The following is a 25,602-nucleotide window of genomic DNA, read 5'->3' as shown; positions in this document are numbered from 1 at the left end:
TATCCATGAAGAAATCCATTTTTCCAACACTTCAAAGGATTGAAAATGTTGATCTGCCAGGCCGTGTGCCATCGAACGGAATAAGTGGAAGTCAGAAGGAACGACATCTGGGGAATACGGTGGGTGGGGCAAGACTTCCCATTTCAGCGTTTCCAGATACTTTTTGACCACTTTTGCGACGTGTTGGAGAATGACTTTGTCATGTCGCTCTACGAAAACAAGAACAACTGTCACTGAAACGGCGATGACAATTCGTTAGGCACTGTACACATTCACTTTAAAGGCATCATCATCGATGGATTTTGACCTGCCTCAGCCGGTACAGCCACCTATCGGAAAACGGCTGAAGCAAAGTTGTACACCTGATACTTTCATAGAATTAGATCTAAAAAGATGATCTGATTTTTCAAAAATATTAAATTATTTCCTCTAGTTTACAGGTCTTATAAGTTGAAGACCACAAAAACTCACATCGGATGTACCGGTTCCCGCTATCCGTTGCCGGAAGTACCGCAAACAGTGGTAAAAATCTACAAAATGGAACTCACTCACTTTTCTTCGCGACGGCTCAACCGATTTTCACAAACAAAAAGCCCAAATAAAAGGTAATTCGAAATTACAGGGAGAAGTGTGTTTAAAATTACAAACCGTCACTTGGACCGAAGCTGCAGAATACAAAAAAAAAACTTTTATAATGTTTGCTCGAACATATTTCGATTTTTAGGCTTTGCTAGTTTGCACCCGAACAAACTTCCGTGTTTCTATTCTACCAGAAGATTTTTCAAGAATACCACAGTAATATTGCTGAGAACACACATCACATGAGACAGGTTTCATCGCACCACTAGGTGGATTGAAATAGATTTTTCCTTAACTCTTCTTTTCTCTGGTTTTATTGTAAATATGAATCAGATTCTGTTTGATTGTAAGAGCATGCTTAGTAACTTCGCATTTCATAAAGTCTCAAACATTCATTCATGTCCGTCGTATCTTCCGGTCAGCCAAGAAAGGTGACTTTACTTTTCTGAATACGTTGAAAATCGTTTCAAAAAACAGTGACAGGGTGCCCCGTGATTTTTAAGCCTTTTTTGCATCGTTGGAAGTAGCAACAATATTTCAGAGATTTTTTTAACACGGGTCTAACAATATGGCCAGAGACTGTACGTTGTTGTAGATAAGATGAAGTTGTTTTTTTTATGAAGATTCACTTAACCACTTTACAGTTCCGAAAAAAATTGTACACTCTTCTCAACAATTGTTGACGAAAAATAGGATGTCTCAACAATTGTTGTCTTTCTTGTGAACTGTTTCTTAGCATTTTGTTTTTGATTTTTACGAAAGAATTTCAAAATTCAAGAAAAAATTGTCATCACATATGGGCATCCTATGTCAATGAAAGCTGATGTCATCCAGACGGTCGTCAGTTGGAAGGCGAAGGACGATGCAAAACGCAGATAGTCACCATCAGTTTTATCGGTTATCAAGTGTAGCTTATCTACGAGAAAGCTAATATCTTAAAGAAAGCAATAATCGCACTGCTTATCATTCAAGATTTTAACGAGCTTGTGTTATAGAGGTAGCTCTACGCAAAGCCGTCGATTTCCATGCCTTCCTTGTAGTTAGAAGGAGAACGAGGGAGAAAAAAAAAAGTTGCGACTTGTCCGATATAATCCAATTAGAAACAGTCACGGTTAGTTTTACCTTCATATTATTATTTTTTATTGTAGTCACAACATTCTTTGGCACCTGCAGATTGCCACTGGTAATTAGTAATGGTAAATTGGTAACACTACATTGCTTCCATGTTTCGCCAGCAATCACCGTTCTGCCAGCATGTTTTGCACTTCGGTTGTCCAAACGGGAAAAACAATCACGTAACTGCCGTTCCCTCTTCTATCGGTGTGTCGAACAGAATTTCGTATGGCCATTCCCGGTGTATCACGGGACCGATGTCTCCGTTCAGGGTCGTAATTAGATCGTCCAAATAACGGACGTCATCCAGTTCATCACAGAACCTACGGTTGTCCGCTATGAGTCGGTTCGTTGTTGCTTCAAGAGACTGTAGAGAAGTAAAATGTCAAATGTCAGATTTAATCAGGTTAAAAAATTTCATCTTACCAAAATGTCATTATGCAGCTCGACGGATTTGAACATAAGAGAGTGAATATTTGTGTCCAGTTTTCCTATATCCTCAATTTTATCCGAGATATCCTCAATCATACTGGACGCCGTCGAACTGAAGCTGGTTTGTCCCGATGAATTGGCAGAATCGTAAGCGTGACCAGCTTTCCGTTTGCAGTTTTGCAGCTGGAAACTGTTCAGGATGTTTGATTCCACCAAACCGAATCGTCGATACCGATCTTTTCGTCGGTGAGATCTGGACGGATGGCTCACTCCAGCGACACTGCAGTGTCCTTCCGTATCACTGGGCTCGAGGGGCTCGTGTATTTTTCTATGGCAGTCTATGTTGTGCTCTGAGGTATGGAAACAATTATCGACGTGTTTCTCGTCGTCACTGGACACTCCGGAATCTTTCCGTATCCGTTCTCGGGAACTTGACTTAGCTTTGGTCTGGTGAAACGGTGATGTCCGCATCAAACCACAGCAACAGTCCACGTTCAGGTTAAGCGTATTGATGTCTGTTCTTTCCAGTTCTTCGAACAGCGTTAGGGCGTTCTCTTCATCCGTTGACAACGTTGTCTCCATTGTGGTGCTTTGGTCTGAAAGAAGAGGAAAACTGATTTTGAATTTGATTATACCAACACCGGGTCTAATCTTTTTTTGATTTTAGAAAATAATCTCGTAGGGCTTAAGAGTTTTGATAGATAAGATAATTATAAGTTCCAAATCTGGCGTTGATCTACACAAAAATTTTACAGATTGGTTGGTGAGGGATTATTTTGAAAGCAGGATGTGCCAAAGTCCGAATAAGTTCTGAATAAGACCTCTAGCGTAGAAGGAATGAGCTCAGCGTAAAGCTTTTCATGCGTTTTGAACGTGATTGCGTGGCAACCAATCAGTGTCAGCAAGTACGTATTGAAGATCAAAGGTCGCTACTTCAATTACAGCATTATCAATGTGCATTGGCTACATGAAACGAGACTCGGTGAAGAAACGGAAGTATTATACGCGATGCTGGAGTGGACCTACGATAACAACCATACTAAATATTAGGGCATTGCATCGAGGAAACGACTGGTTTACCAGCAGAGAGGAATGTAACAAGGGTGAGGATGATGCAGCAACGAACGAGGAACGATACGGACAGGTACGCAACAGACAGAATTCGGTTTTAGGGAAACCTCTCAAGTAGAAGCCACATCACTGGCTGAAATGTGCAGTGATATCAGCGGTAACTTTCTCACGAACGAACGTGAGGTGATCGACAAGTGAAAGCAGTGCTACGGTATGTATTTGAATGGCGAAACACCAGATACAGAGAACGATAAAGAGATCGTTCTGGGTGCAAGTATAGTCGTCAACAGATTCCCTGCACCTATCAGAAATAAGTGACGAGATCGGTAAGCTGAGGATCAATAAAGCCGCTGGCAACAACCAATTGCCAGGTAAGTTGCTCAAATGTGTAAAAGGGGCACTTGCTAGAGCGCTTCATTGGATGATTTCTAAAATTTGAAGGGAGGAAATTTCGCCGTTATCAAAGGCAAACGCAATCACGAGACCTTTCATTCAAATCTAAGTTTGTGCAAATCGGTCAAACCATCGCTGAGAAAAGTAAGTTAGATCCATTATAAATTATTTGACCACTAATTCCGGTGCTTTCGGAACCGGAAACGGGAACCAGAATTACCAGAATTGGATTGTTTGATTGCTTACTGAAAATAGTTATCGTTTGGTGTAGTTTTGAGGCCAGTAGAAAATTTTTACGGTTTTTGTTTCGCCGCTTAAAGTGACGGTAGAAAATTTTTAACACACTTTACCCTAGAATTCCGGAACCGGAGGTCGGATCCGGATAAAATTCGTAAGTTTTGTATAAGACCATAAGACCTTTCAGTTGAACTTGAAGTTGTTAAAATATCCATTTCTGAGAAAAGTGAGGAAGTAATTTGAAATTTGAATTTTTACACACCGGAATAAGAAGTCGGATCGAAATAAAATTCAGGAAATTTGTGTGAAACAATCATACCTTTCATTTGAATCTAAGTTTGTAGAAATCGGTTCAGCCCTCTCTGAGAAAAATTAGTGCACTTATTTTAATTTTTTTGTATATATCACCCTGTGAATTTGGAACCGGTAGTCAGATTCGAATAAAATTAAGGAACTTTATATGGGACTCAAAGACCTTTCATTTGAATCTAAGTTTATAAAAATCGGTTCAGCTATCTTAAAGAAAAGTGAGTGTAAACAAATGTGTAAAGTTAATTTTCACAGAGGTTGCATAATCTTTCTATATGATAAAGGTAAAAATGTTACACAGCATATATTTATAGATTCCTCTTTGTTAGAAACTTCATGCTACGCAAAACGATACGGTATTTTTATGTATGACGCAAAGCCTCCCTATGCTGACCGAAGCAGAACTGCTACCGAACGAAATTTGAGGTGTAAAGCAACGATCAAAACCGTCGGCCGTGTTAAAGATTTCAAGAGGATGACATCATTTCGGCATGCTGTAATTGGTTCGTGAAAACATGGGTCGATTTGAACAGATTTTTCAAGTGTGAACTATTGAAATACTAAAACGACCTTGCAGTATGAGTTTAAGTTGAATGTTTTCGAATTGATTGGTAGTTAAATTAAAAAAAAAATCCAGCAATAAATAACTCGGTTGTACGTGCTCAAAATTGTGAAAAAAAACTCAAACACAGGCGTCATGAATTTTCCTTTTGTATGCTCGTTTTATCAAACTCGAATTTTTAGTTATTTGTGGCTATCTAATAATAAAAAAAAAACAATATATGAAAAATTGCTGATCATATTTCCGTTGGCATAAAGCAAAAAATACGTAACTTTCAGTTTTGTCATCCTCTCGTTAGTCAAACACCCTGCCTTGCTCACAACCAGGTAATAATTTAGTGAAAAATGTGCGGGAGCATATATTTTCACTTTTCGTTTTGTGCGATAGTTCGTACTGCTTAAAAGTCCGGATTGGCAGTTCAATGCATAGTATCCTAGGTCCCATCCTATACAACCTTTTTTCATCAGATATCCCATCTCGTCCGGGTGGTGGTGTTCTGTCACAATTTGCTGATGATACTGCCATTCTTTACAAAGGTTGTGTCATTAATGCTCTGCAAAATAAACACAGACGGGTCTGGACGCTTTGACTGAATATTTTACAAGCTGGAAAATTGTGGTCAATGTAGCAAAAACTCAGGTCATCTTGTTTCCACAATCAATATCTCCAAAACTTGTTCCATCAGACGAATCCCGAATACAATTCGGTGATAAGGTCATCCAATGGTCCGACGTAGTTATCTATCAGGACTCACTTTTGACAGACATCTGATATTCAGGTCACATGTTGACAAAATCGTTCAAAAATGCACCATACTCATTAGGTCTCCATATCCGCTGATTTGTAGAACATCTAAACTGTGCCTGAAGAATCAGATGGCTGTCTATAAACAAATCATCTACCCCGCAATTGAATACGCGGTCCTTGTTTGGTGGGGCTGTGCACGAATGCACAAACTAAAGCTTCAGCGCATCCAAAGTAAGATCTTAAAGATGATTCTAAATCTGCGCCCTTGGACAAGGACTAGTGAAGTACATGAGATGGCCTCCCTGGAAATACTAGAACAAAAATTCTAACAATACTGCACGAAATTTGAAGAGAGGTGCTCAATATCTTTGATACAAATAATTCGAAATTTGTACGTATTAGGTTAGGGATTGTTATAAGTAGGTAGTTATTTTATTAATAATTAACATAAATATTATGATTCAACATTAGTATGTAAAACAAGAGTAGCTAAAACACTTGTTATTAATAACGAATCGTATGAACAATAAAGATGAAAGGCCAAAGGGTCAAAACACTTGTACTGTAAATCGTTGATGTAATACACTAAAATAAGATTGATAAACAGATTTATGCAAAAAAAAGTGTCAGCGGTCGTATGTTCAAGTCCCGTAATGCCAGGACTTGACTTCGTACTGCTGAAAACGGATGACGTCATTATGGCCTGCTGTGAATGGTTCTTGAAAACATAGGTCGATTCTAACCAATTTTTCAATGGTATGCTATTGAAATACTAAAACGACGTTGCCATACACTTTTAAGTTAAATGTTTCCGAATCGATTGATATTACATAAATCCTTCAACAAATGACTGAAATATTATCGTATTAGTGAAGAGTAAATCTAAATGCTAAATGCTAAAAAGGTTTTGCAATCTCATAAGCTATTGTTCAATTCAATCTGGATCCGACTTCCAATTCCTGAATTTTAGGGTAATACTATAAATTTCAAACCGTCCGCGATGCAAAATACGTAAAAAAATATGTATTTATTTTTTGGTCTAGTGAGTTGGCGGCCATACAAACTGGCTTCGGCTATACTCGTTTCGGTCTTCGGTTCCGGAAATAGCGATCGAAAATTCAGAAAAGATACTTATGCTTTCGCGTAAAATATCATTACATCACTAGGTGTATTGTAATCCTTCGGAAGACCCCTCGACAACGCTAACATAACAAATGTTGTAAATTAATCTTGGTAGTAAAAGTGTCAAATGTCGGTTGCATAGTTTAGAACAGAAATTTGTTTCCGTATCCAGTGCCGATCAAACGGATAGATAGTATAAGCCTTCAGGCTGTATGGCTGAGACCAGTTAAGCTTGGCAGATAGCAAATAGTAATTAACCACGCTGATGGTTAAGTTTAGTTTATACGAATTGAATTGGTAAGTGAAGAACATTAATGAAGATTAAAATGAGTTATGTATTATGATTGAATTAATTAATAGGGCTCAGCTCAAGAATATATTTCCCGGTAAAGAGACTCGTGTGAATTGATTAGAAATACTAAACGTAAGTTGGTTTCAGTTCCTTATGGTATAACTAATTACATCTGAAATCCTTTTAGGAGATTTTAACACATTCTAATAAATTTGTTGCGATCACGGAAAATCTATTCATTTCTTGTGGTAAAACCACAAATTAAAATCTCGTTTAATTTGTGGTTTTACCACAAGAAATGAATAGATTTAGATAGATTGACGCATTTGAGCGGCGTGACGGAGTTGAATGTTTGGATTCTTCGGGAGACGAAAGTTTCTTCTTGTCATTTTGTTTCACCTTATCCAACATCATTTTAGTGCACCGTTTACAACACCAGTCGATATCTTCGACAGCACCAGTAACAGCGGCACACGCAAAGTGTGACCATTTTTGACATAAATCGCATTGCACCATTTCGTCGTTGTCGGGTTTGTTGCACTCTTGACAGCTACTCTCAGGTGTGTGAACTGAATGAATATCTCTGCAATATTTCATTCCTGCACGAGTTAGTTGAAAAACTTCCCCCAATGGTTAAACTTAACTGGGCTACACACAAACGAAGCTTGAACAATGTCAATTTGAGTGCATTTAGCTCTTGGCTTTACACTCTAGTCGAAGCAGCCTGTTCGGTAACGTCTCCCATCACCGGTATAAATTATGATGTTACTCTTCAACGTAAGAATCGAAAAAACGATGGATTTATTAACACACACTCTGAAGATACTGATCAAGCTGATGAATGCGAAACTTTGCCTGCTACTGGTTTCAAAGCATGTCTCGTCTGTAACGGAAAATGCCCTTCAGCAGATTTCTGTCCAAAGTTTACCAGTCTAAATATCGATGCGAAATGGGCAATAATACGTGAGCGCGGTTTGTGTCGAAGGTGCTTGCGTAATCATAAGGGACTATGTCGCTCTAGGAAAGAGTGCGGGGTGAATGGCTGCAGTTACAAGCATCATAGCATGCTGCATAATACTGAAAAAAATAAAAATGGCGGTAGTAACCCTGACCGTGCCGAACCGTGCAACCCTCATAGCGGGTCCATCGACTCGATCTTGTTTCGAATAGTGCCTGTCGTCCTTCATAGCTCAAGCACTACGGTAAAAACCTATGCCTTATTCGACGATGGATCGTCACTCACGTTATTAGACGAGGAATTAGCTGATACGTTGCAACTAACCGGGGAACCACACCCATTATGGTTGAAATGGACAGGAGACACATGTAGGCATGAAGATAACTCAGCCCGAGTATCCTTTGAAATTTCTGGTATCGGGACCGCAGCGAAACGTTACCGTTTATCTAACGTTCACACAGTAAAAACATTAAACTTACCTAGTCAAACGTTGAACATGGAGAATTTGGTATCAAAATACAAACATTTACAAGGTATTCCTGCCGATTCCTTTCACAACGCTCGTCCCCGACTGTTGATCGGGATGAACAACTGTCGCCTAGGGCATCCTTTGATTAGCAAGGAAGGCGTTAAGGGTCCAGTTGCATCGAAAACACGTCTTGGCTGGGTTGTCTTTGGAAATTGTTCCGATAGCGCCTTTGCTGAGGATAGCGAGTCACTCCATCACAGTATGCATATTTCGCGTTGTGAACAACCGGATGCTACGGAGCTCAATCGTTTGGTGAAAGAGTATTTTTCTCTTGAAGGTATAGGGATTACTCTACCGAAAACTCCGCTGCTATCGTCAGTTGACCAGCGGGCAATGACCTTGTTACGGAAAAATACTCACCGTAAAGGCGATCGGTATGAAACTGGTCTTCTTTGGCGGTATGACGACATTCGTCTTCCAAATAGCAAACCAGCTGCTATACGACGTTTAATGTGCTTAGAAAAAAGAATGCGTCAAAACTCTGTACTAGCTGAAGCAATGCAAAATAAAATTCGAGACTATACGAAAAAAGGTTACATACGCAAATTATCTCTAGAAGAATGCTCATTAAAACACCCACGCACATGGTACTTACCAATCTTCCCCGTTTTTAATCCCAATAAACCGGGAAAACTACGAATAGTTTGGGACGCGGCCGCATCCGTCCAGGGTGTGTCTCTAAACTCGGTGCTAATGACGGGACCCGATCAGCTAGCCTCTTTAACATCTGTTCTCTTTCGATTTCGGGAACATCGAGTGGCAATCGGTGGCGACTTGCGTGAAATGTTCCATCAAGTTTTAATTAAGGAAGAGGATCAATGCAGTCAACGTTTCCTGTGGCGTGATGGGACAAACAGTGAACCGGACGTTTATGTCATGAGGGTTATGACTTTCGGTGCCAGTTGCTCACCAAGCTGTGCGCAATATGTAAAAAATCACAACGCACTTCAATTCGCAGGACGTTTTCCTGATGCCGCAGCTGCCATTATAAAAGGCCACTATGTTGACGATCTTCTCGTAAGCATCGAGACGCAGGAAGATGCAATTCGTTTGGCGAAAGAAGTTCAGATCATACACGGCCATGCTGGATTTGACATGCACCAGTGGATTTCTAATTCGAATGAAGTCGTCACTGCGTTACAAAATGTGTCACCTACACAGAAAGACCTGAACATTGGTTTAGAAAATACGACTGAAAAGGTACTGGGCATGTGGTGGAACACATCCACAGATACCATAACGTACAAAATGTCAGCCCGCTTCGATCAAGATATATTAAGTGGCATGCGACCACCTACAAAACGCGAGTTGTTGAGAATTCTCATGATGATTTTTGACCCTCTCGGACTGATTGGACATTTTCTTATGTTTTTGAAAGTCCTCCTTCAGGAGGTTTGGAGAACAAACATCGATTGGGATGAACCGATTTTAGAAGCACAGCAAGAAAAATGGCTGCGTTGGTTACGTGTTTTACCGAACTTAGAGAAGGTGCAGATACCCCGATGCTACCGATTGCACATTTCATTAAGCCCTACTTGTAACATACAAATTCACACTTTCGTAGATGCTAGTGAGTCCGGATATGCAGCTGCAGTATACCTTAGGTTTGAAGAACAAGGAAAAATTGAATGCTCACTCGTCGGCTCTAAAACTAGGGTAGCTCCGATTAGATTTGTTTCCATTCCTCGGCTAGAATTACAGGCAGCACTCATCGGTGTACGATTCGCCAGAGCAATTGAATCATCTCTTACTCTTCGAATTAGCAGACGTACTTACTGGACAGACTCTAAAAACGTATTGGGATGGCTGAGTTCCGACCATCGACGTTACTCTCAGTATGTTGCCTATCGAGTGGGCGAAATTTTGGAGTTGTCGGAGCTTAATGAATGGCTGTGGATCTCTACAAAGGACAACGTTGCGGATGATGGTACCAAATGGCATGGTGTACCTGATCTGTCCCCTTCCAGTCGCTGGTTTTCTGGTCCAAATGTTATTTGGTCACGAGAAAACTCATGGCAGTCAAATAAACTTGTTCCATACGACACACAGGAAGAATTAAGAGCGTCGTTTCTTTTATCTCATCGAGTTGCAATAACTGAAATCGTGGACCCGAATAAGTATTCTAGCTGGAAGAGGCTATTGAGAGTTGTAGGGTGGATCTTCCAATATATCAATATTCTGGCCTCAAAAATAAAACATTTGCCCTTTGCTGTAGGACCAGTAAATCAAGATATCCTAAACAAGGCGCAGAATTATCTGATTTGTATAGCTCAACGTCAAGTATTCCCAGCTGAGTTTTCACTGATGGCAGCGGCGGAACCTTTATCACTGGTAACTATGCCAAAGAGTAGTTCACTGTTCAAGCTGTCCCCAATTCTAGACGTGCACGGGCTAATGCGAGTTCGTGGTAGAATAGGAAACTGTAAATTTGTCTCTGCACATGCAAAGAACCCTATTTTGCTACCAAGGGCTCATCGACTGACCGTATTAATTCTACGCGATTTTCATGAGCGCTTCCATCATCAAAACCACGAGACTACAATTAATGAAGTTCAACAGTATTTTTATATACCAAAAATTAGAATCGAATATGGAAAAGTCAAACGCAATTGCATCGTATGTAAAATTCGAAATGCTCAACCTAAACCACCGCTTATGGCAGATCTCCCTTCAGCTAGACTGGCGGCATTCTCCCGTCCATTCTCCTACGTAGGGGTGGACTATTTCGACCCGTTCACGGTGTCCATAGGACGCAGGAGTGAAAAACGTTGGGGGGTATTGATAACCTGCCTAACACTGCGCGCAATTCATTTAGAGACTGCTCACACATTAACAACTGACTCGTGTATACTTGCACTACGTAACTTCATGGCAAGACGTGGCGTACCGTTGGAGATATACAGTGACCAAGGAACCAATTTTAAGGGAGCGGACAAGGAATTAAGAATTGCCTTTCAGAACGTGGATCAGAAGCGTATTATGAAAGAGTTCATTACCACCAATAGTCGTTGGTCGTTCCTTCCTCCTGCTTCCCCTCATATGGGTGGATGCTGGGAGCGACTAGTGCAATCAGTAAAAAAAAATCTTAAACAAGTTTTGGGATCGAAAAGGCTTACCGACGAAGTACTGCGAAATGCCTTAATCGAAATTGAGAATATCATTAATAGTCGTCCTTTGACACATGTACCAGCACTGGAAGACGGCGTAGTACTGACACCAAACCACTTGCTTTTGGGTTCATCTAATGGATGCAAACCACTAACAATGTTTGATGATACCCCATCTGTTTTAATTCGCAATTGGAAAATGTCTCAGATCTGCGCCAACGAATTCTGGAAACATTGGGTGCGGTCGTACCTTCCAGAAATTACCCGGAGGTCAAAATGGTTTACGAAAGTTAAACCCATTGCGGTTGGAGATGTCGCGATAGTTGTGGACCCAGATTTACCAAGAAATTGTTGGCCAATGGGAAGAGTGATCGATACTAAACTTGCAACGGACGGGCAAGTGAGATCAGCGACGGTGCATACCTTAAAAGGAATATACGAGCGGCCTGCGGTTAAGTTAGCAGTTCTTGATATCGGGACAAATGATAGCAATCCGTGCACTGATTCACGTCATACTAAGGGGGAGTATTGTAATCCTTCGGAAGACCCCTCGACAACGCTAACATAACAAATGTTGTAAATTAATCTTGGTAGTAAAAGTGTCAAATGTCGGTTGCATAGTTTAGAACAGAAATTTGTTTCCGTATCCAGTGCCGATCAAACGGATAGATAGTATAAGCCTTCAGGCTGTATGGCTGAGACCAGTTAAGCTTGGCAGATAGCAAATAGTAATTAACCACGCTGATGGTTAAGTTTAGTTTATACGAATTGAATTGGTAAGTGAAGAACATGAATGAAGATTAAAATGAGTTATGTATTATGATTGAATTAATTAATAGGGCTCAGCTCAAGAATATATTTCCCGGTAAAGAGACTCGTGTGAATTGATTAGAAATACTAAACGTAAGTTGGTTTCAGTTCCTTATGGTATAACTAATTACATCTGAAATCCTTTTAGGAGATTTTAACACATTCTAATAAATTTGTTGCGTTCACGGAAAATCTATTCATTTCTTGTGGTAAAACCACAAGGTGGATTGAAACAAGTTTTGCCTTTCTCATATAGAAAGGCTATGCAATCACTGTGATTAACTTTTTAACCGAGGCCCGGAGGGCCGAGTGTCATATATCATTCGACTCAGTTCGTCGAGTACGCAAAATGTCTGTATGTATGTATGTATGTGTGTGTATGTATGTGTGTGTATGTATGTATGTAACATTTTTTGCACTCACTATTCTCAGAGATGGCTGAACCGATTTTTATGAACTACGATTCAAATGAAAGGTCTTGTGGTTCCGGAATTACTGGGTGATATGCGCAAAAAAATGAAAATAAGTGCACTTACTTTTCTCAGGGATGGCCAAACCAATTCTCACAAACTTAGATTGAAATGAAAGGTAGAATTGTCCGATACAAAGTTCCTGAATTTTATTTTGATCCGACTTTTGGTTCCTGAGTTACGGGTGATTAGTGAAAAAATTCTTATTTCAATTTACTTCCTCCCTTTTCTCATAGATGGCGCGACCGATTTCAACTTAGATTGAAATGGAAGGTCTTATTGTCCCATATAAAACTTCCAAATTTCATCCGGATCCGACTTCCAGTTCCGGAATTATATGGTGACGTGTATTAAAAATTGGATACCGTTACTTGAAGCGGCGAAATAAAATACGTAAAAAAATTCTTAACTTGCCTCGAAACTATTCCAATCGGCAGCAATTGTCAATAGACAACCAAACAACTCGATTCCGGCTATGCTGGTTCTCGTTTTCGGATTCCGGAAGCACCGGAAATAAAAAGTAAAATAATTTTCAAACTTGCCTCACAACTTTTCCAGTCATTGTCAGTAGACGGCCAAACATTAATTTGGCTTTCCTTGCCCTTGAGTTTTTGATGAACGACCGAAGATTGTAGCCATAGACTCCAAAATGGATCCCAGTCGCTTTTCTCGAACCAACTTCGCTTATACCGGTTCCCAGATTCCAGTTTCAGAAGTACCTTTTTTTCGTTCCATCAGAGATGGCATACCGACCTGAGTACTGTTTCACTCTGTAGATTATACTAGTTTATGGATAAACCTTTTTGTTTTTCAAGAATCAAAGAAAATTATTATACCACACATTTATTCATTAGAATATGTGCGATATGAGGACGGCATAATTACACCAGTAGGTGGATTAGAACATTTTTTTTTTTTCATATTTTCACTTTTCTGGAACATTGAACAAGTAGATTCATTTGAAACAAACACATGTTTTTTTTTTGCTAACTGCAACAAATCGCTTTACGTGAGCAGACGGTGTTTCGGGCGGAACTATATTGTGTGGCCGTCTGAGAGTCATGGGTTTGCTGTAAATACCCTGAATACCTCCCGAAGTAGTTACCGATCGTAAGTTCCAGTATACCGTTTACTGTGATCGTTGCTAACGTTAGTTGTCCGCTGTCGGAAACGCTTAATTTCCTTCTTTTGACTTCCATCTATCACAACTTTTTGAAATCCCAGTTACTCAGGCAAAATTTTACCCTCAAAAAAGTAAAGTTTTTCAAACAATCTGCTGTCAAAATGTACCCAGAATCAGAGTCTTGTAAAAATTTAGCTGTGCTTTCAAATACTAAATTAAATGAACTAGTTTCCACCCTAACTGCTGTCAAACCGTTTGTTTGAGGCTAGTTTCAACATAGGGGAAGATGGGGTAAAACGCACCCCCGAGGCGTAATACACCTTTTGCTTTTCTCAAAAGTTACCCATTTTTTTCACTGAAATTTGGATGAAACTGAAAGTTCGCCATAACAACAGATTACTATAAAATTTTGGTAGCGGTGGTTCAATCATTGGAAAAATTAAAAAAAAAACCAATTATGTCTCTGTTATAAGTAATGTTTTATGTTCGTTCCACAGTAATTTTCTAGGGTGAGGAAGACGATTTTAATTATGTAACCAATGAACTTCTTCGCCAACCATTTGGGTTTCTAAAATTAGTTCTTATATAGACGATGTATTTGCAATTTCATATAAAAGTCGTCAAATTTATCGTCTCATATTTTTGGGGACAAAACGACCCGAATTGTGTGAGGCAAAATGCTCAAGAATTCGCTTACAAAAATTATCCATAAGTTATCAATTTAATGAATTATAGTGAACAATCTTCCACCTGGCAAATATTTCGTCAACGAAAAGTCTAAAGCTTTCTTTAAATAAGAAGAAGAAGCTTTATGAGGGTGCATATCCCCGCGTACGTATGGCTGCCAGGTGGCTGACTAAACGCTGCCAGCTGGAAAAATATGGCTGGCAGACATTCTGGTGACCAGGATTTTTCCACATTGAAATCTTTGACATTTTCAGCGAAGGTGAGAAGATGAAAACGCCCGGCTAACTTAGATACAGGCGACTTTGTTTAGTCAAATTGGATTTGACAACAGTCACTGAATCAATTTTGGTAGCCGTCTGGTGGCCATGGCTGCCCCCGCATTCAGCGAGTATATGTACGAAATTTTGAGAAATAATGATTACGGAAGATAGTCATGCAACTCTTCCGTGTTGTTCTCTAAAGTTAAGATATAGCTACATTTCCCTAGGGGGTGCGTTTTACCCCATCTACCCCTAATTGAACAGAAAATCAAGTCAATTTCGAACCTGATTCTTATATCGGGTTTGCTCACACCTCCGTTGCTAAGTGCTAACCCAAGTCAGTTTTCTCAAGCGAAAACGACATAACTTCACAGTACTACTCATCTTCGCTCCCTGAAGAATGAATTATTTTCGAACGAGCTAGCTTTGACGGAACACGCGATGGCTTTGTTTCACAATTTTGACATTTTGCACAGAAATCAATTTTTTTGGAGACTCCGCTGCAAACAAGGCTAATTTATGTTAATTGAAGCACTTAATAACTGGGTAAACAACTGTGACTCATCAGTTCACATAAGCAGATTTATAAGATTTTTTCAACTTTTTTTTACAACATTCCATAGTGAAATAGCCTGTTCTAAAATACGGTCTCCAGCAGTTATCCAATGCAGATAACGGAATTGTACTCGTTAAAAGGAATTGTCAATGATTAACGAACCCAAATCACGCCTCATCACGTCAACATTTGACCCTCATTCGGAACATTACCTACATGTTTCGTTGTTGCTCGTGTCGTTTCGATTTTCGGCTTGTTAGCGTATAATTATTCCGGTATATAAATTTGAACTCACACCGTTCGACAAGATGTGAAATATATCACATAACGTTAGACGATTATTTTTTCACGAGAGCAGTAGCATCTGCGGTTGCAATCTTCCGTGAAGCACCTGTTCTAGTATCGACTGTTTCAGCTGAGGGTTTTCATGACTTGCAAATTAATGAACGCTGCGTCGTGAAAGTTTTAAGTCGTAATAAGTTCTTCATTTTTTCGAACATTTACGTACCTATTTCACTATGTTCCGCACACAGCAGTTTAAATTTATTACTGAGTCAGTACAAGCCCTATACAACATCCGACATCCGAACGACCGTGTAATTGAACCGTTTGGCATGAGTCAGTTCCACCATTTCTGAAAGCTTCATTGAATGTGTACCGAACACATATTCAATCACTTCGCTCTAATTGAGTGCTATCTCAATTTACACCTTATCAGTGAGAAAATCACTCCACAAACACCGACACTGATTGCACTGCTGATTATGCCAGTCGATCCCGCGGAAAGAACCCAATTTTCACCTAGGTTCGATCGAAAACTCGCGAGAACATTACACCATTGTCGACGGCAAACTGGGTTGATACAGTTCTGTTTGCGTAAACAGTTTGGGGGGGTTCAATTCTTACCACGCGATACACACCCAAACAACGTTTGCAAAAAAACTAAGCATCGTTCCGATGGGCACTCGCACCAGCACGCAACATAAGCGAGGTGAACGCGTCGGCGGCAGCGAAATAGCAGTACCTCGCGGCGAATAGAGCAGCAGCTCGTTTCTCCAAATCCGCGCACTTGACGGCTGTACCGCGTGAGATCATCGACTCTAGTGGTTTGATACTGCGGTGGCCGTAGCCCCACACGGTACGGGCTTGCGGCTACTGTGCGCGTGTTGTCGCGCGTTCGGATGTTTACAGTATAGTAACCAATACATGGAGTTACGGTTCATACTGCTCCATGCTATCGTCGATTTGCCTATTTTTATCGTCACGCTTCTCATAAGTGCACTGTAGGGGTGTTTACTTTGGCATGTTTATCAGATATAAATCATATCCTTCCGAATTTCGTTGGTACCTATTTCGATGCACGGTATTCTCATCAGAACATTTCTTTGGAACTACGGATTGTTTTAGGTAATGAGATTATATAATCAAAGCATCTAAGGTTTAGAACTTTAAGCTACTAAAATCAATGTTTAGAAATTATTTTAAACTAGGATAGTTTGATTGAAGATTAGATTGATAATTTCGAAGTTGATTTTAAGCTCTATTTTATGGTTTCTCCCTCACAAACTAAGTACTTTTGTGTTCAGTAGTTATCGGAATAATGATATTTCGTCTTTTGTATAATTCACATATTCGGATAAAATTTAACACCACCTGATAGGATCATAAGACATTTCATTTGCATTCAGTTTATAAAAATTATGTTTTCGCACTAGCAAAATGTTTTGCGTTCAGTAGTTAACGGAATAATGATATGTAGGGGAAGATGGGGTGAAACGTACCCTCGAGACAAAATGCATCTCTTGCTTTTCTCAGAAGGTACCATTTTTTCCATTGAAATTTAAATGAAACTGAGAGTCCGTGATGACAATACATTACTGAGGGTGCTTTTTGCTCCGTTGTTTTGATGGATGTTCACCCGTTGTTTAAGATCGTCCTGCCTTCAGGGCTTGTATTGTGAACAGTGCAATAAAACTTCATTCAATTCAATTGAAATCGAATGTTCAACGCACTGACGATCTCTCTACTGCAGTAAACTTCGCACTCTGACACACACAACGGTTGCTGACGTACCAAACCGGCAGCATTCAGTTCTTCAATCGATTCTTTTCAAATCAAAACTCAGTTTAACCACCGTCAGTTGATCTCTTGAAGTAACAAAATATCTCTTTTAATAGTGTAGGAGCAGCCTTCAAATGAGAATTATGTAAACATTCGAATTGGTTCAAGATAATAGATGAAAGACAAACCAGGTGGCTGAATTATCAATTACACACGGAGAACCCTTCGATCATAAAATTGCGATATCGCTGTTTTTGATTTTTGCGATAGTTGATTTAACTAATTTCTTTTCGATTCAACCAATATGGTTTTTGATTTGCTATTGAAGTAGTTGAAAAATATGTTGTTTTGAATGCTGTCAAATGCCGGAGACAGTTTAAAGCAAAACAAAAATCGCAATGCAAAATCAACAACTTTTTTAGTTGAAATCTGTTCGCGTCGCTTCAAAATGTCAATGAAAATAACATCGATGGTTAAAGCGTTTGGTGAAATTGTGTTCATTCGATTTGAGAAATTTATGATTCCATAACAAGTGTTTATCTAACAGCGGTGTTGTGATAAAGTTAACCTTGTTTAAGACGAAAAAGATTTGGTGACAAGTTAGAAAATGTTAATGAATGATCATCTCGTAATCTTTCAGGTATACGCAAAAATTTTATGCTTCAAATTCGATCATTCATTTACTTCCAGCAGACTGTTTTACTTCTAGCTGTTTGATACCGATGGGCGATGATGATGTTCATGCATTAACAATAAAACGCTTTTTGACATGAATTTAATTTATAAAAGTAACAGGAGCGAAGGGTTTCAAACACACAGAACGCGCTTCGATTGAATGGCGCGTTTGAATTGCCATCGCAAAATTCCAATTCCCAGCGGTTGATGCACCCAAGCTCATAAAAATTGACTAACATTATCAGTGCATAACTATAGTTCAACCGTTTGAAGGCATCATCTTTCAATACTCATTTTAGGTAAATTTAATAATTTCGCTAATTTACTCGAACCTCCGGGCATTTTTGCTGATTAAAAACGTTTTTCTACATCAATCATTTCCGATCGAATCAGAAGTATTTTTTAGAATTTAGATCTTTACTGATCTCGACTTGACATGATCATGATCATACAAAAATCAAAATCACTTAAAGATCAGATCAGTTCTGATTTCGTAATGATAACTTATTCCTTGGTTAAGATCACTTGAAATCAACAGTGATCGGTGGTTTTCCCAGCCCTAATGATATTGCATGTCAATATAAAATACTGTTTATATTTTAACAACGATATTTATTTCATGAATCTCACCATACCGAACTTATTTCAAATAGATCATGACGTGTATCAGTAAGTATATTTTGATTATTTTCGCAAATCAATAACATTGTTCGAGTTGATTCAACTATTTGCAATGTCTAAAACAAATAAAACCAATTTATTTTTCAACTAACAGAATTTTGTTGCAATAACAACACCAGTTATTTCAACTAAAATATTTGTTAAAATTGAAAGGTATGTGTCTTCACTAATTGACAGCATTTTTTTTTTCAAACAGTTAAATTAGTTATTTCAACCATGGTTTCTGCTAATCGAAAAACAAAAATGACAGTTTAGTTAAAACAATAATCGATTAGTTGTACCAAATTTTAACCAATCGAATTCAGAAAATCAACTAATATTTTGGTTGAAATGAGATCGCGGGTGGTTCCGTGCAGAGTACACATAAATTAATAGTTTCCTCATTCAGTTTTCAAACTTCGAACTTGTTCACTACCAACAGCGAAGACAATGAAGCAGTTAGATTACTTGGCACTAGAAACTGTGCAAGCAAAACTTCCAATGACTTGGTACGATTATTCAACTGACGATGAACTCTAGAAGCTTCACTTGAAAATGGCAGCAAAAGTCATATAAATTTGTATCGATATGCTGACGGTCAGTGTCCATAAATTTCATTTTCATCTGATATCACTCGAATGAAAATTAAATTTTACCGCACTGATTGTGGATCTCAAACGAACGTAACATCCAAAAAAACACCCGCTGTGAAAACTTTGCTTGCTTGGTAAATTGCCTGTGCTGTCAGTCTCAGTTAACACATGAACTAAGCAATCCATGGCAATGCAATCAAATGAAGGGTTCATTTTCGTTAGAACTGTACGAAAATGAAGAACTTTGCTTTATGGCGTGCTACAAGATGCGAAGCAAGGTCACACAGGCAATATTTACGGTGTTTTTTAGTGTTGGTTTACAGAAATCATTTTTGAACATAAAGTTTGTACTCCAATACCCAATTTGATAACATTTCAAAAATATTTGTATAGCATAAATTTTGCATTTGGGCCCGTTTTCAAAACGATCAATTTGTTTCTTGTAAGTTTATACTGTGTATATATCCTAGAAACACAAAAAGCAAATGTTTACTCAATTAATATTGATCGGAACTAGATCCTACACGGAAAGACCGATATCAGCATTTTGGCGAAAAAATTAGTTGATTTTCTGATTTTAGTTAGTTATTTTTTGAGACAACTAAAAAAATCTTACTTTTGCTAATTTAGAGTTTTTAATTCTATTTTCCTTGATAATAATAAAATATTTATTGAAATGGCTATTTTTTTAGTCGAATTCACCAATTGTCATTTCTTAGCTAAGGCACACTTCATATCCATTCAACTAATTTTTTAGTTGAATTAGAGAAATAAAACGTTGTTTTCAACCAACATAAATGGTTGAATTTGTTTCTGCAATTTGCAGCTATATGGCGCTGCAAATTGCCGAAATAACGCTAACACCGTAATGACTACTAGCCACTAGATGGCACACTACTACCGAAAAAAAATTCAGTCGCGGTTGTCTTTTCTATATTGGCAGGTATATACGATGTTGTATTGGAGAAAAAGACATAAGCGAAACATAAACTTCTTTTTGAACATTTTTCTTCTAAATCGCTGTTTTCATCATTCGACTTCGCGAAATCGACTCTCTCACTGAAAACTTTGAGCACTCGGAAAATAAGAACCGAATACAAGTAGTACATCGAACGGCGTGGCTCGGAAGGTTGGAAGATACAAAAAACATCATTTGACATGTACAATTAGAGTGCAACATTTGAAACTCAATTCACTGTTCCGCGTAAAAACATTATTACGCACAATCGCTTCAAATGCGCACAAATTCTGAATAAATACACTTTCCACTAGCAGTTTACGTCATTTTTACAAACCGGTTTAGAAATTTATATCTGGATATATCGTAACACATGCGTAAAACATCTAAACAATTTGCAAGCAGTTTCAACAAGACTGTCCCTTTTAGCTTTTTAATGGATTGTTTTGTTTTGACACTTCTCATGAATTTTTGGCTAATAAACTGGTGATAGATAAATAGAAACAAATTTTCTGTTTTTAAAAACAAAATTAGTTGTCAATGAGAATTTCGTGTTGGATTGAAATATTGCTGGTTTGTGTCCAGAATATTCGCCAACTAAACACATTCTCTAAAAATAAGAGTTTTTTTCAGCAAATAAATTCTCAATTTTATCTAATTTTATAGTTATTTTGGAAATTTTGTTGTTAAAATCAACTAATTCAAAAACAGTAATACGAATTAGGCGCAGAGCTAATTTCGGTCGTTCCGTGTATGAATCTAGTTTTCTCATAGGCATCTTCAATATGAGAACCGTTCATCAAATGCTAACCTCATGAAGCACACTCATCAGTTGGCGCACATCTTCATGAACTAATGAACGAACGAAGCAGTTCTCTTTGATTGGGAAGCGCAGTGAATTCTACTTAACATACGAATGTGTGTGAATAGCACAGAGGGTGAAACTCTTTTGTTAATATTATTTGCTTCGATTTGCAAGTCCTGCTTGCCTCTACGTTCAGATAACCGTGACTTCGCGTAATTAAAAATGTATATTTTTCATGTTTTCCACAGTCGGGCGTCATGTCCCGCTTATATTACAATGGACAATTTTAAAGGATTTTGAAAAATAAGATATTTCATGTATTTTCAATGCAATCAACGAGTATTTGTTCGTAACTATGAGAAATAATGGTGACGGAAGGTAGTCATGCATGTAACTCTCACGTGTTATTCTCTTTAGTCACAGATAACAGATATACAGACATACATATGAACTGTGTGTAAAATCAATCAGCGTGGCGAACACTTGCCGCTTTCACCGAGCCACGATTTTGGGTGCAACATTCACTTCACGCTAGATTTTTGTTTTGCTATTGGTTAAAATGACAAGTTTAGTTTTTATTTTTTTTTTATTTAAAAGATATTTTATTCAGGCCTATTTGCGTACAAGCTTTACGTGGCCGATTTAGCTGAGTTTTTTTTTGTATTGGATCTCGTTGTCACCCTTTTTCTAGGGGGAAGGGAGCTTCCATTTTCCTCCTGCGAGGATTGAGGGGCAGTTTGTTCGTGGTTCGTCTCGTCATCCATTGCGTGGTATTGTTGTTGATTTCGTTGCTAGTTGCTGTCGATGCGCCTTGTTGTACATTGTTTGCAGTTGCTGGTCGGTTGGATGGTAAGCTGTTAACTGCAGCTGGTGTACTTTGTTCTATATGGGTTACGTTGGATGGTTTCGTTGAAGGAGATACTTCCCTGTTGTTGGTGACTGTCACAGGTGTACTGGGGTTGCTTGGGGTTGATGTGAAGGAAGCACCGTTGTCCTTTGGTATAGTTGTCTCCTTGTCCGGTTTATCACATGGCTTACCGTAGTGAACAGCTTTTTGGCAATATTGACATGTGGCCATCTGATTGTCATAGGTAACAAGTGAATTGCACGGTATTCTTGTATCCTGACCGAATGTCACATAAGAAGGTATAGGCCTCCCCAAGCGCATGCGTAACAAACGTACGCCATTTAGAATACCGGGGAAAAAATTCTTCCACTTTTCTTTTTCGATAGAGAGAATCTCTCCGTATTGGGACATAGTTGCGCGAATATAGGGATCGATGACGCTTGAGGGAAGATCATGCACACGCACTTCTATAGCACTATCTTCCATATATACTGGAATGTTGTACTTGATATTTTCATGCTAAACATAGTGCACATTATTGTTGTCTTTAGCGAATTGAATTGTATCCAACTCTTTATAGAACTGGATATAAACAACATTATTGGTCTTATTGCATTGAAGTAAATGCACACGTTTAATGTCAAGATGCATTTGCTCCTTAAGCAACCTTCAAGTTCTCGTATCGAAGGTCGAATTTTGCACTGTCTGAAGTCAACAATAATTGTATTCTTTCGTACCGGTGGTAGCTTTTGTTCGTTAAGTTCACTCATTTTCGAGGTCTATTGTTCACTACACAATACTGTACTTGGTTTCTTCTGTCCCCTTCTGTGGATGAGATGTAAATGTAAACCCGAACTAAAGTTTAGTTTTGTTTTATTCCGATCGAATTCTCGTGTGATTTAAGCGACATAGAAATAAAATTATCTTTAACACTTAGAGAAATCGTGTAATAAGTGTTAAAATTGTTGTATTTGGATTTTTTCTATACCAGGTAGGATAAATTTTTTATCGTTCCGGAACGTTTTCGACACTGAATTCTAGAACTGGATTTTGATCCGCAGTTGAATTTTAGTTAGAATTCTGGTCCGATATTTAGTTTTCAAAGTCGGATCCCGAACTCTGCTCAGAAACTCAGTGCTAAAATCCAGATCCGGAAATAAGTTTAAAAATCTTTAGATTTTAGTTCTTGAATTACAGTTACAACATTCTGGAAATGGTGATTGAATTTTAGAACCAAATTCTACACCTGTATTATGATCTAGAATTCAGAATCTGTACTCTGTAGTTTAGAACTGAATTCAGGAAATACAACTTAATCTTGGATCTGAGTTCTGTTCCTGCATTTGGGTCTGAAGCTCCAGAACTTCAGTTTAAGAATTATGAACCTGAATTCTACATCAGAATAACCTATTTCAACAAATAAGTTATTCTAATAGTTCTTTTGAAAACGTTTATAGTTTTCAAAAGAGCTGATTTGTAGAATTTTCACGGTCGTTGCTCACTTTTCAGTGTATTTTGTTCCAATGCAAACGATCAGCAGCTGGATGATGCTATATTTTTTGTTTGAAGCGAAACTTCCAATGCGAACCTCTCGCATGATGGTTTTATTCTCACTCGTTTGGTGCGACTCATAACTATCCTTCACATAAAACGTACAAATTTTGAATTATTTGTATTTCAGAGGTTGAGCACCTCTTTGTAATTCGTGCAGTATTGTTCGAATTTTTGCTCTAGGATATTCAGGGAGACCATCTCATGTATCTCAACAGACCTTGTCCAAAGAAAGAAATATATCAAGTGTTAACCTTTTATACCTACCCAGTAGGTAACGCAGAAATGAAATGTCGTTTACTACATCAAAACCGTCGACTCGGGTAACCGTACTTTAGTGTAAATGCATCGTTCCAAATTCTAGTAGTGAAGAAAACGAATGCTTCCACAATTCACACAATCGATCAACGAACTGACAGTCGGAAGTGTGCCAATTTTATTCCTATTCATGACATCCAGTTATGCCTCTGACATTACCTATCCACCTTTTTCATTTCAACCACCCTACGCGCTCTGCCCTTTTTCAGAAGGGTTCATTCAGCATGTATTCTGGGTTTAAATATAACGGCTTTGGAAATTCATTTCCCAAGAAAAAAATATCTTAAATATACCTACTATTTACTATTTAAACCATCGTCCATTGATTCGACTTCGCAGTTGTTGGTAGAAATATCGTTGTGGGGTTATTCAGTCTTATTACTGTTATTTTTTAATGATGCTGGGTTTGTTGTTTGAAACTGCATTCTGAGCCTAGATTTTGGAACTAAAATTCAGGTTCAGAGCAAGATCCAGGATCACAAAAGAGTTGCAGAAATACGTTTCGGGAATTTTTTTCAGAATCCAGAGTTCGGTTCCAGTTCCAAAAGTTGGTTCAAGAATACTGGAACTGAAACTGTATTTTGAATAAAGAATTCAGGCCCTGAATTCAGTTCCTTTCCCAGAATTCAGGTTCAGTATTGTCCGGAATTTTGTAACTGAATTGTGAACCGAAGCTTTGGAACTGAAATTCAGGTTGAGATCAGAATCCAGGTCCAGAATTTAGTTCCATTATCCAGTTCTAGAGTGCTAGGTCCAAAACTCTGTTCCAGTTACCAGTTCAGTTCTAAAGTTCTAATACAGAATTCAGTTCCAGAATTCAATTCCTTAATTCTGTTGAGAAATTCATGTCCAGAATCTAAGTTTAGAATCAATTATTAGAATTAGAATCTGAACCTGTAGGTTCCAAATCTCGAATCAGGAACTGGACCAGGATCTAGATTTTCCGTAAACGATTAGTATGGTAAAACCTGATATGTATCAGGGCAAAAAAAAAACATATTTTGAGCAGAAATCCAAATTTTGTTAGAAATATGACTCGTTGGTTTAAAATGACAGTTTGCATTGGCGTGCAGATTGAACTAAATGTACTGTGAATTTCTTTTTTTTGTTTTATTGTGTGATTGTCGCAGAATATATCATTTTTTTAAATATACCTACCGATTTCCTGAGATCAGCAATGTTTTAGTTCTGTAGAATTTAACCAGAATGGTTAGTAATTTTTACACAAACCAACATAAACGGCATCCCAACAATCGCACTTCGTTCTTCGTATCATGTTCGTAGGTTCATTCAGTTTTCTATTTTCCGATGCACTACCAGCATTTCACTCTTGATTACACTATCGATAATCAAAGCAGCACCCGCACAGTGGCACCAGCTCTTCGGTAGCCAACGAACCTACAGCAGCTAATCCATACAGGAGGTGGGTGGGAGGCGGCCTGTAGAGACGCAGGTTTTGACGTCTCACGCTATGTAACTCATGTCTCGTGCATCTCACGTTCAATTGTTGTGGGAATATCGAATCGAGAGCTTAAGCTCATGCACCAGTGATCCATTCAAGCTAAGGTTTCAAAAGGGTCATTAGACTACCGAACGACTAGCTGATGTATCGATTTGTCGGATGGAATTTCATTTGTTCTATAACCACGATGGACAACAAGGGAGGAACGGTAGGGGGAAACTGATCGACAGGCTTTGTTTGCACCGGACTGCCACAACGGGTGTGAGCATGTAACGCGACAGGTGTGTAAAGGTGACTGAATTAGTTCCTTTTCGG

General features: G+C 38.5%; 1 protein-coding gene across 5 annotated transcripts; it reads right to left on the bottom strand.

Annotated features, from left to right (window-relative positions):
- Nucleotides 1-1,691: 1,691 nt before the first annotated feature.
- LOC131428499 (uncharacterized) lies at nt 1,692-25,602 on the bottom strand. Of its 5 annotated transcripts, none has more exons than XM_058592484.1 (3): nt 24,984-25,602; nt 2,119-2,720; nt 1,692-2,059 (listed from the first exon to the last, which is right to left on the bottom strand). In XM_058592484.1, the coding sequence occupies exons 2-3, from the start codon at nt 2,704-2,706 to the stop codon at nt 1,871-1,873; spliced, it is 777 nt and encodes a 258-aa protein (XP_058448467.1). In that variant the 5' UTR covers nt 2,707-2,720; nt 24,984-25,602; the 3' UTR covers nt 1,692-1,870. The 5 variants fall into 5 exon arrangements, with proteins under 5 accessions (XP_058448467.1, XP_058448468.1, XP_058448470.1 ...); XM_058592485.1 differs by lacking the exon at nt 24,984-25,602 and adding an exon at nt 15,866-16,538; XM_058592487.1 differs by lacking the exon at nt 24,984-25,602 and adding an exon at nt 15,570-15,848.

Source organism: Malaya genurostris, chromosome 2, assembly GCF_030247185.1.
Source record: "Malaya genurostris strain Urasoe2022 chromosome 2, Malgen_1.1, whole genome shotgun sequence".
Taxonomy (NCBI): Eukaryota; Metazoa; Arthropoda; class Insecta; order Diptera; family Culicidae; genus Malaya; species Malaya genurostris.
This window is presented reverse-complemented; position numbering and strand designations above follow the sequence as displayed.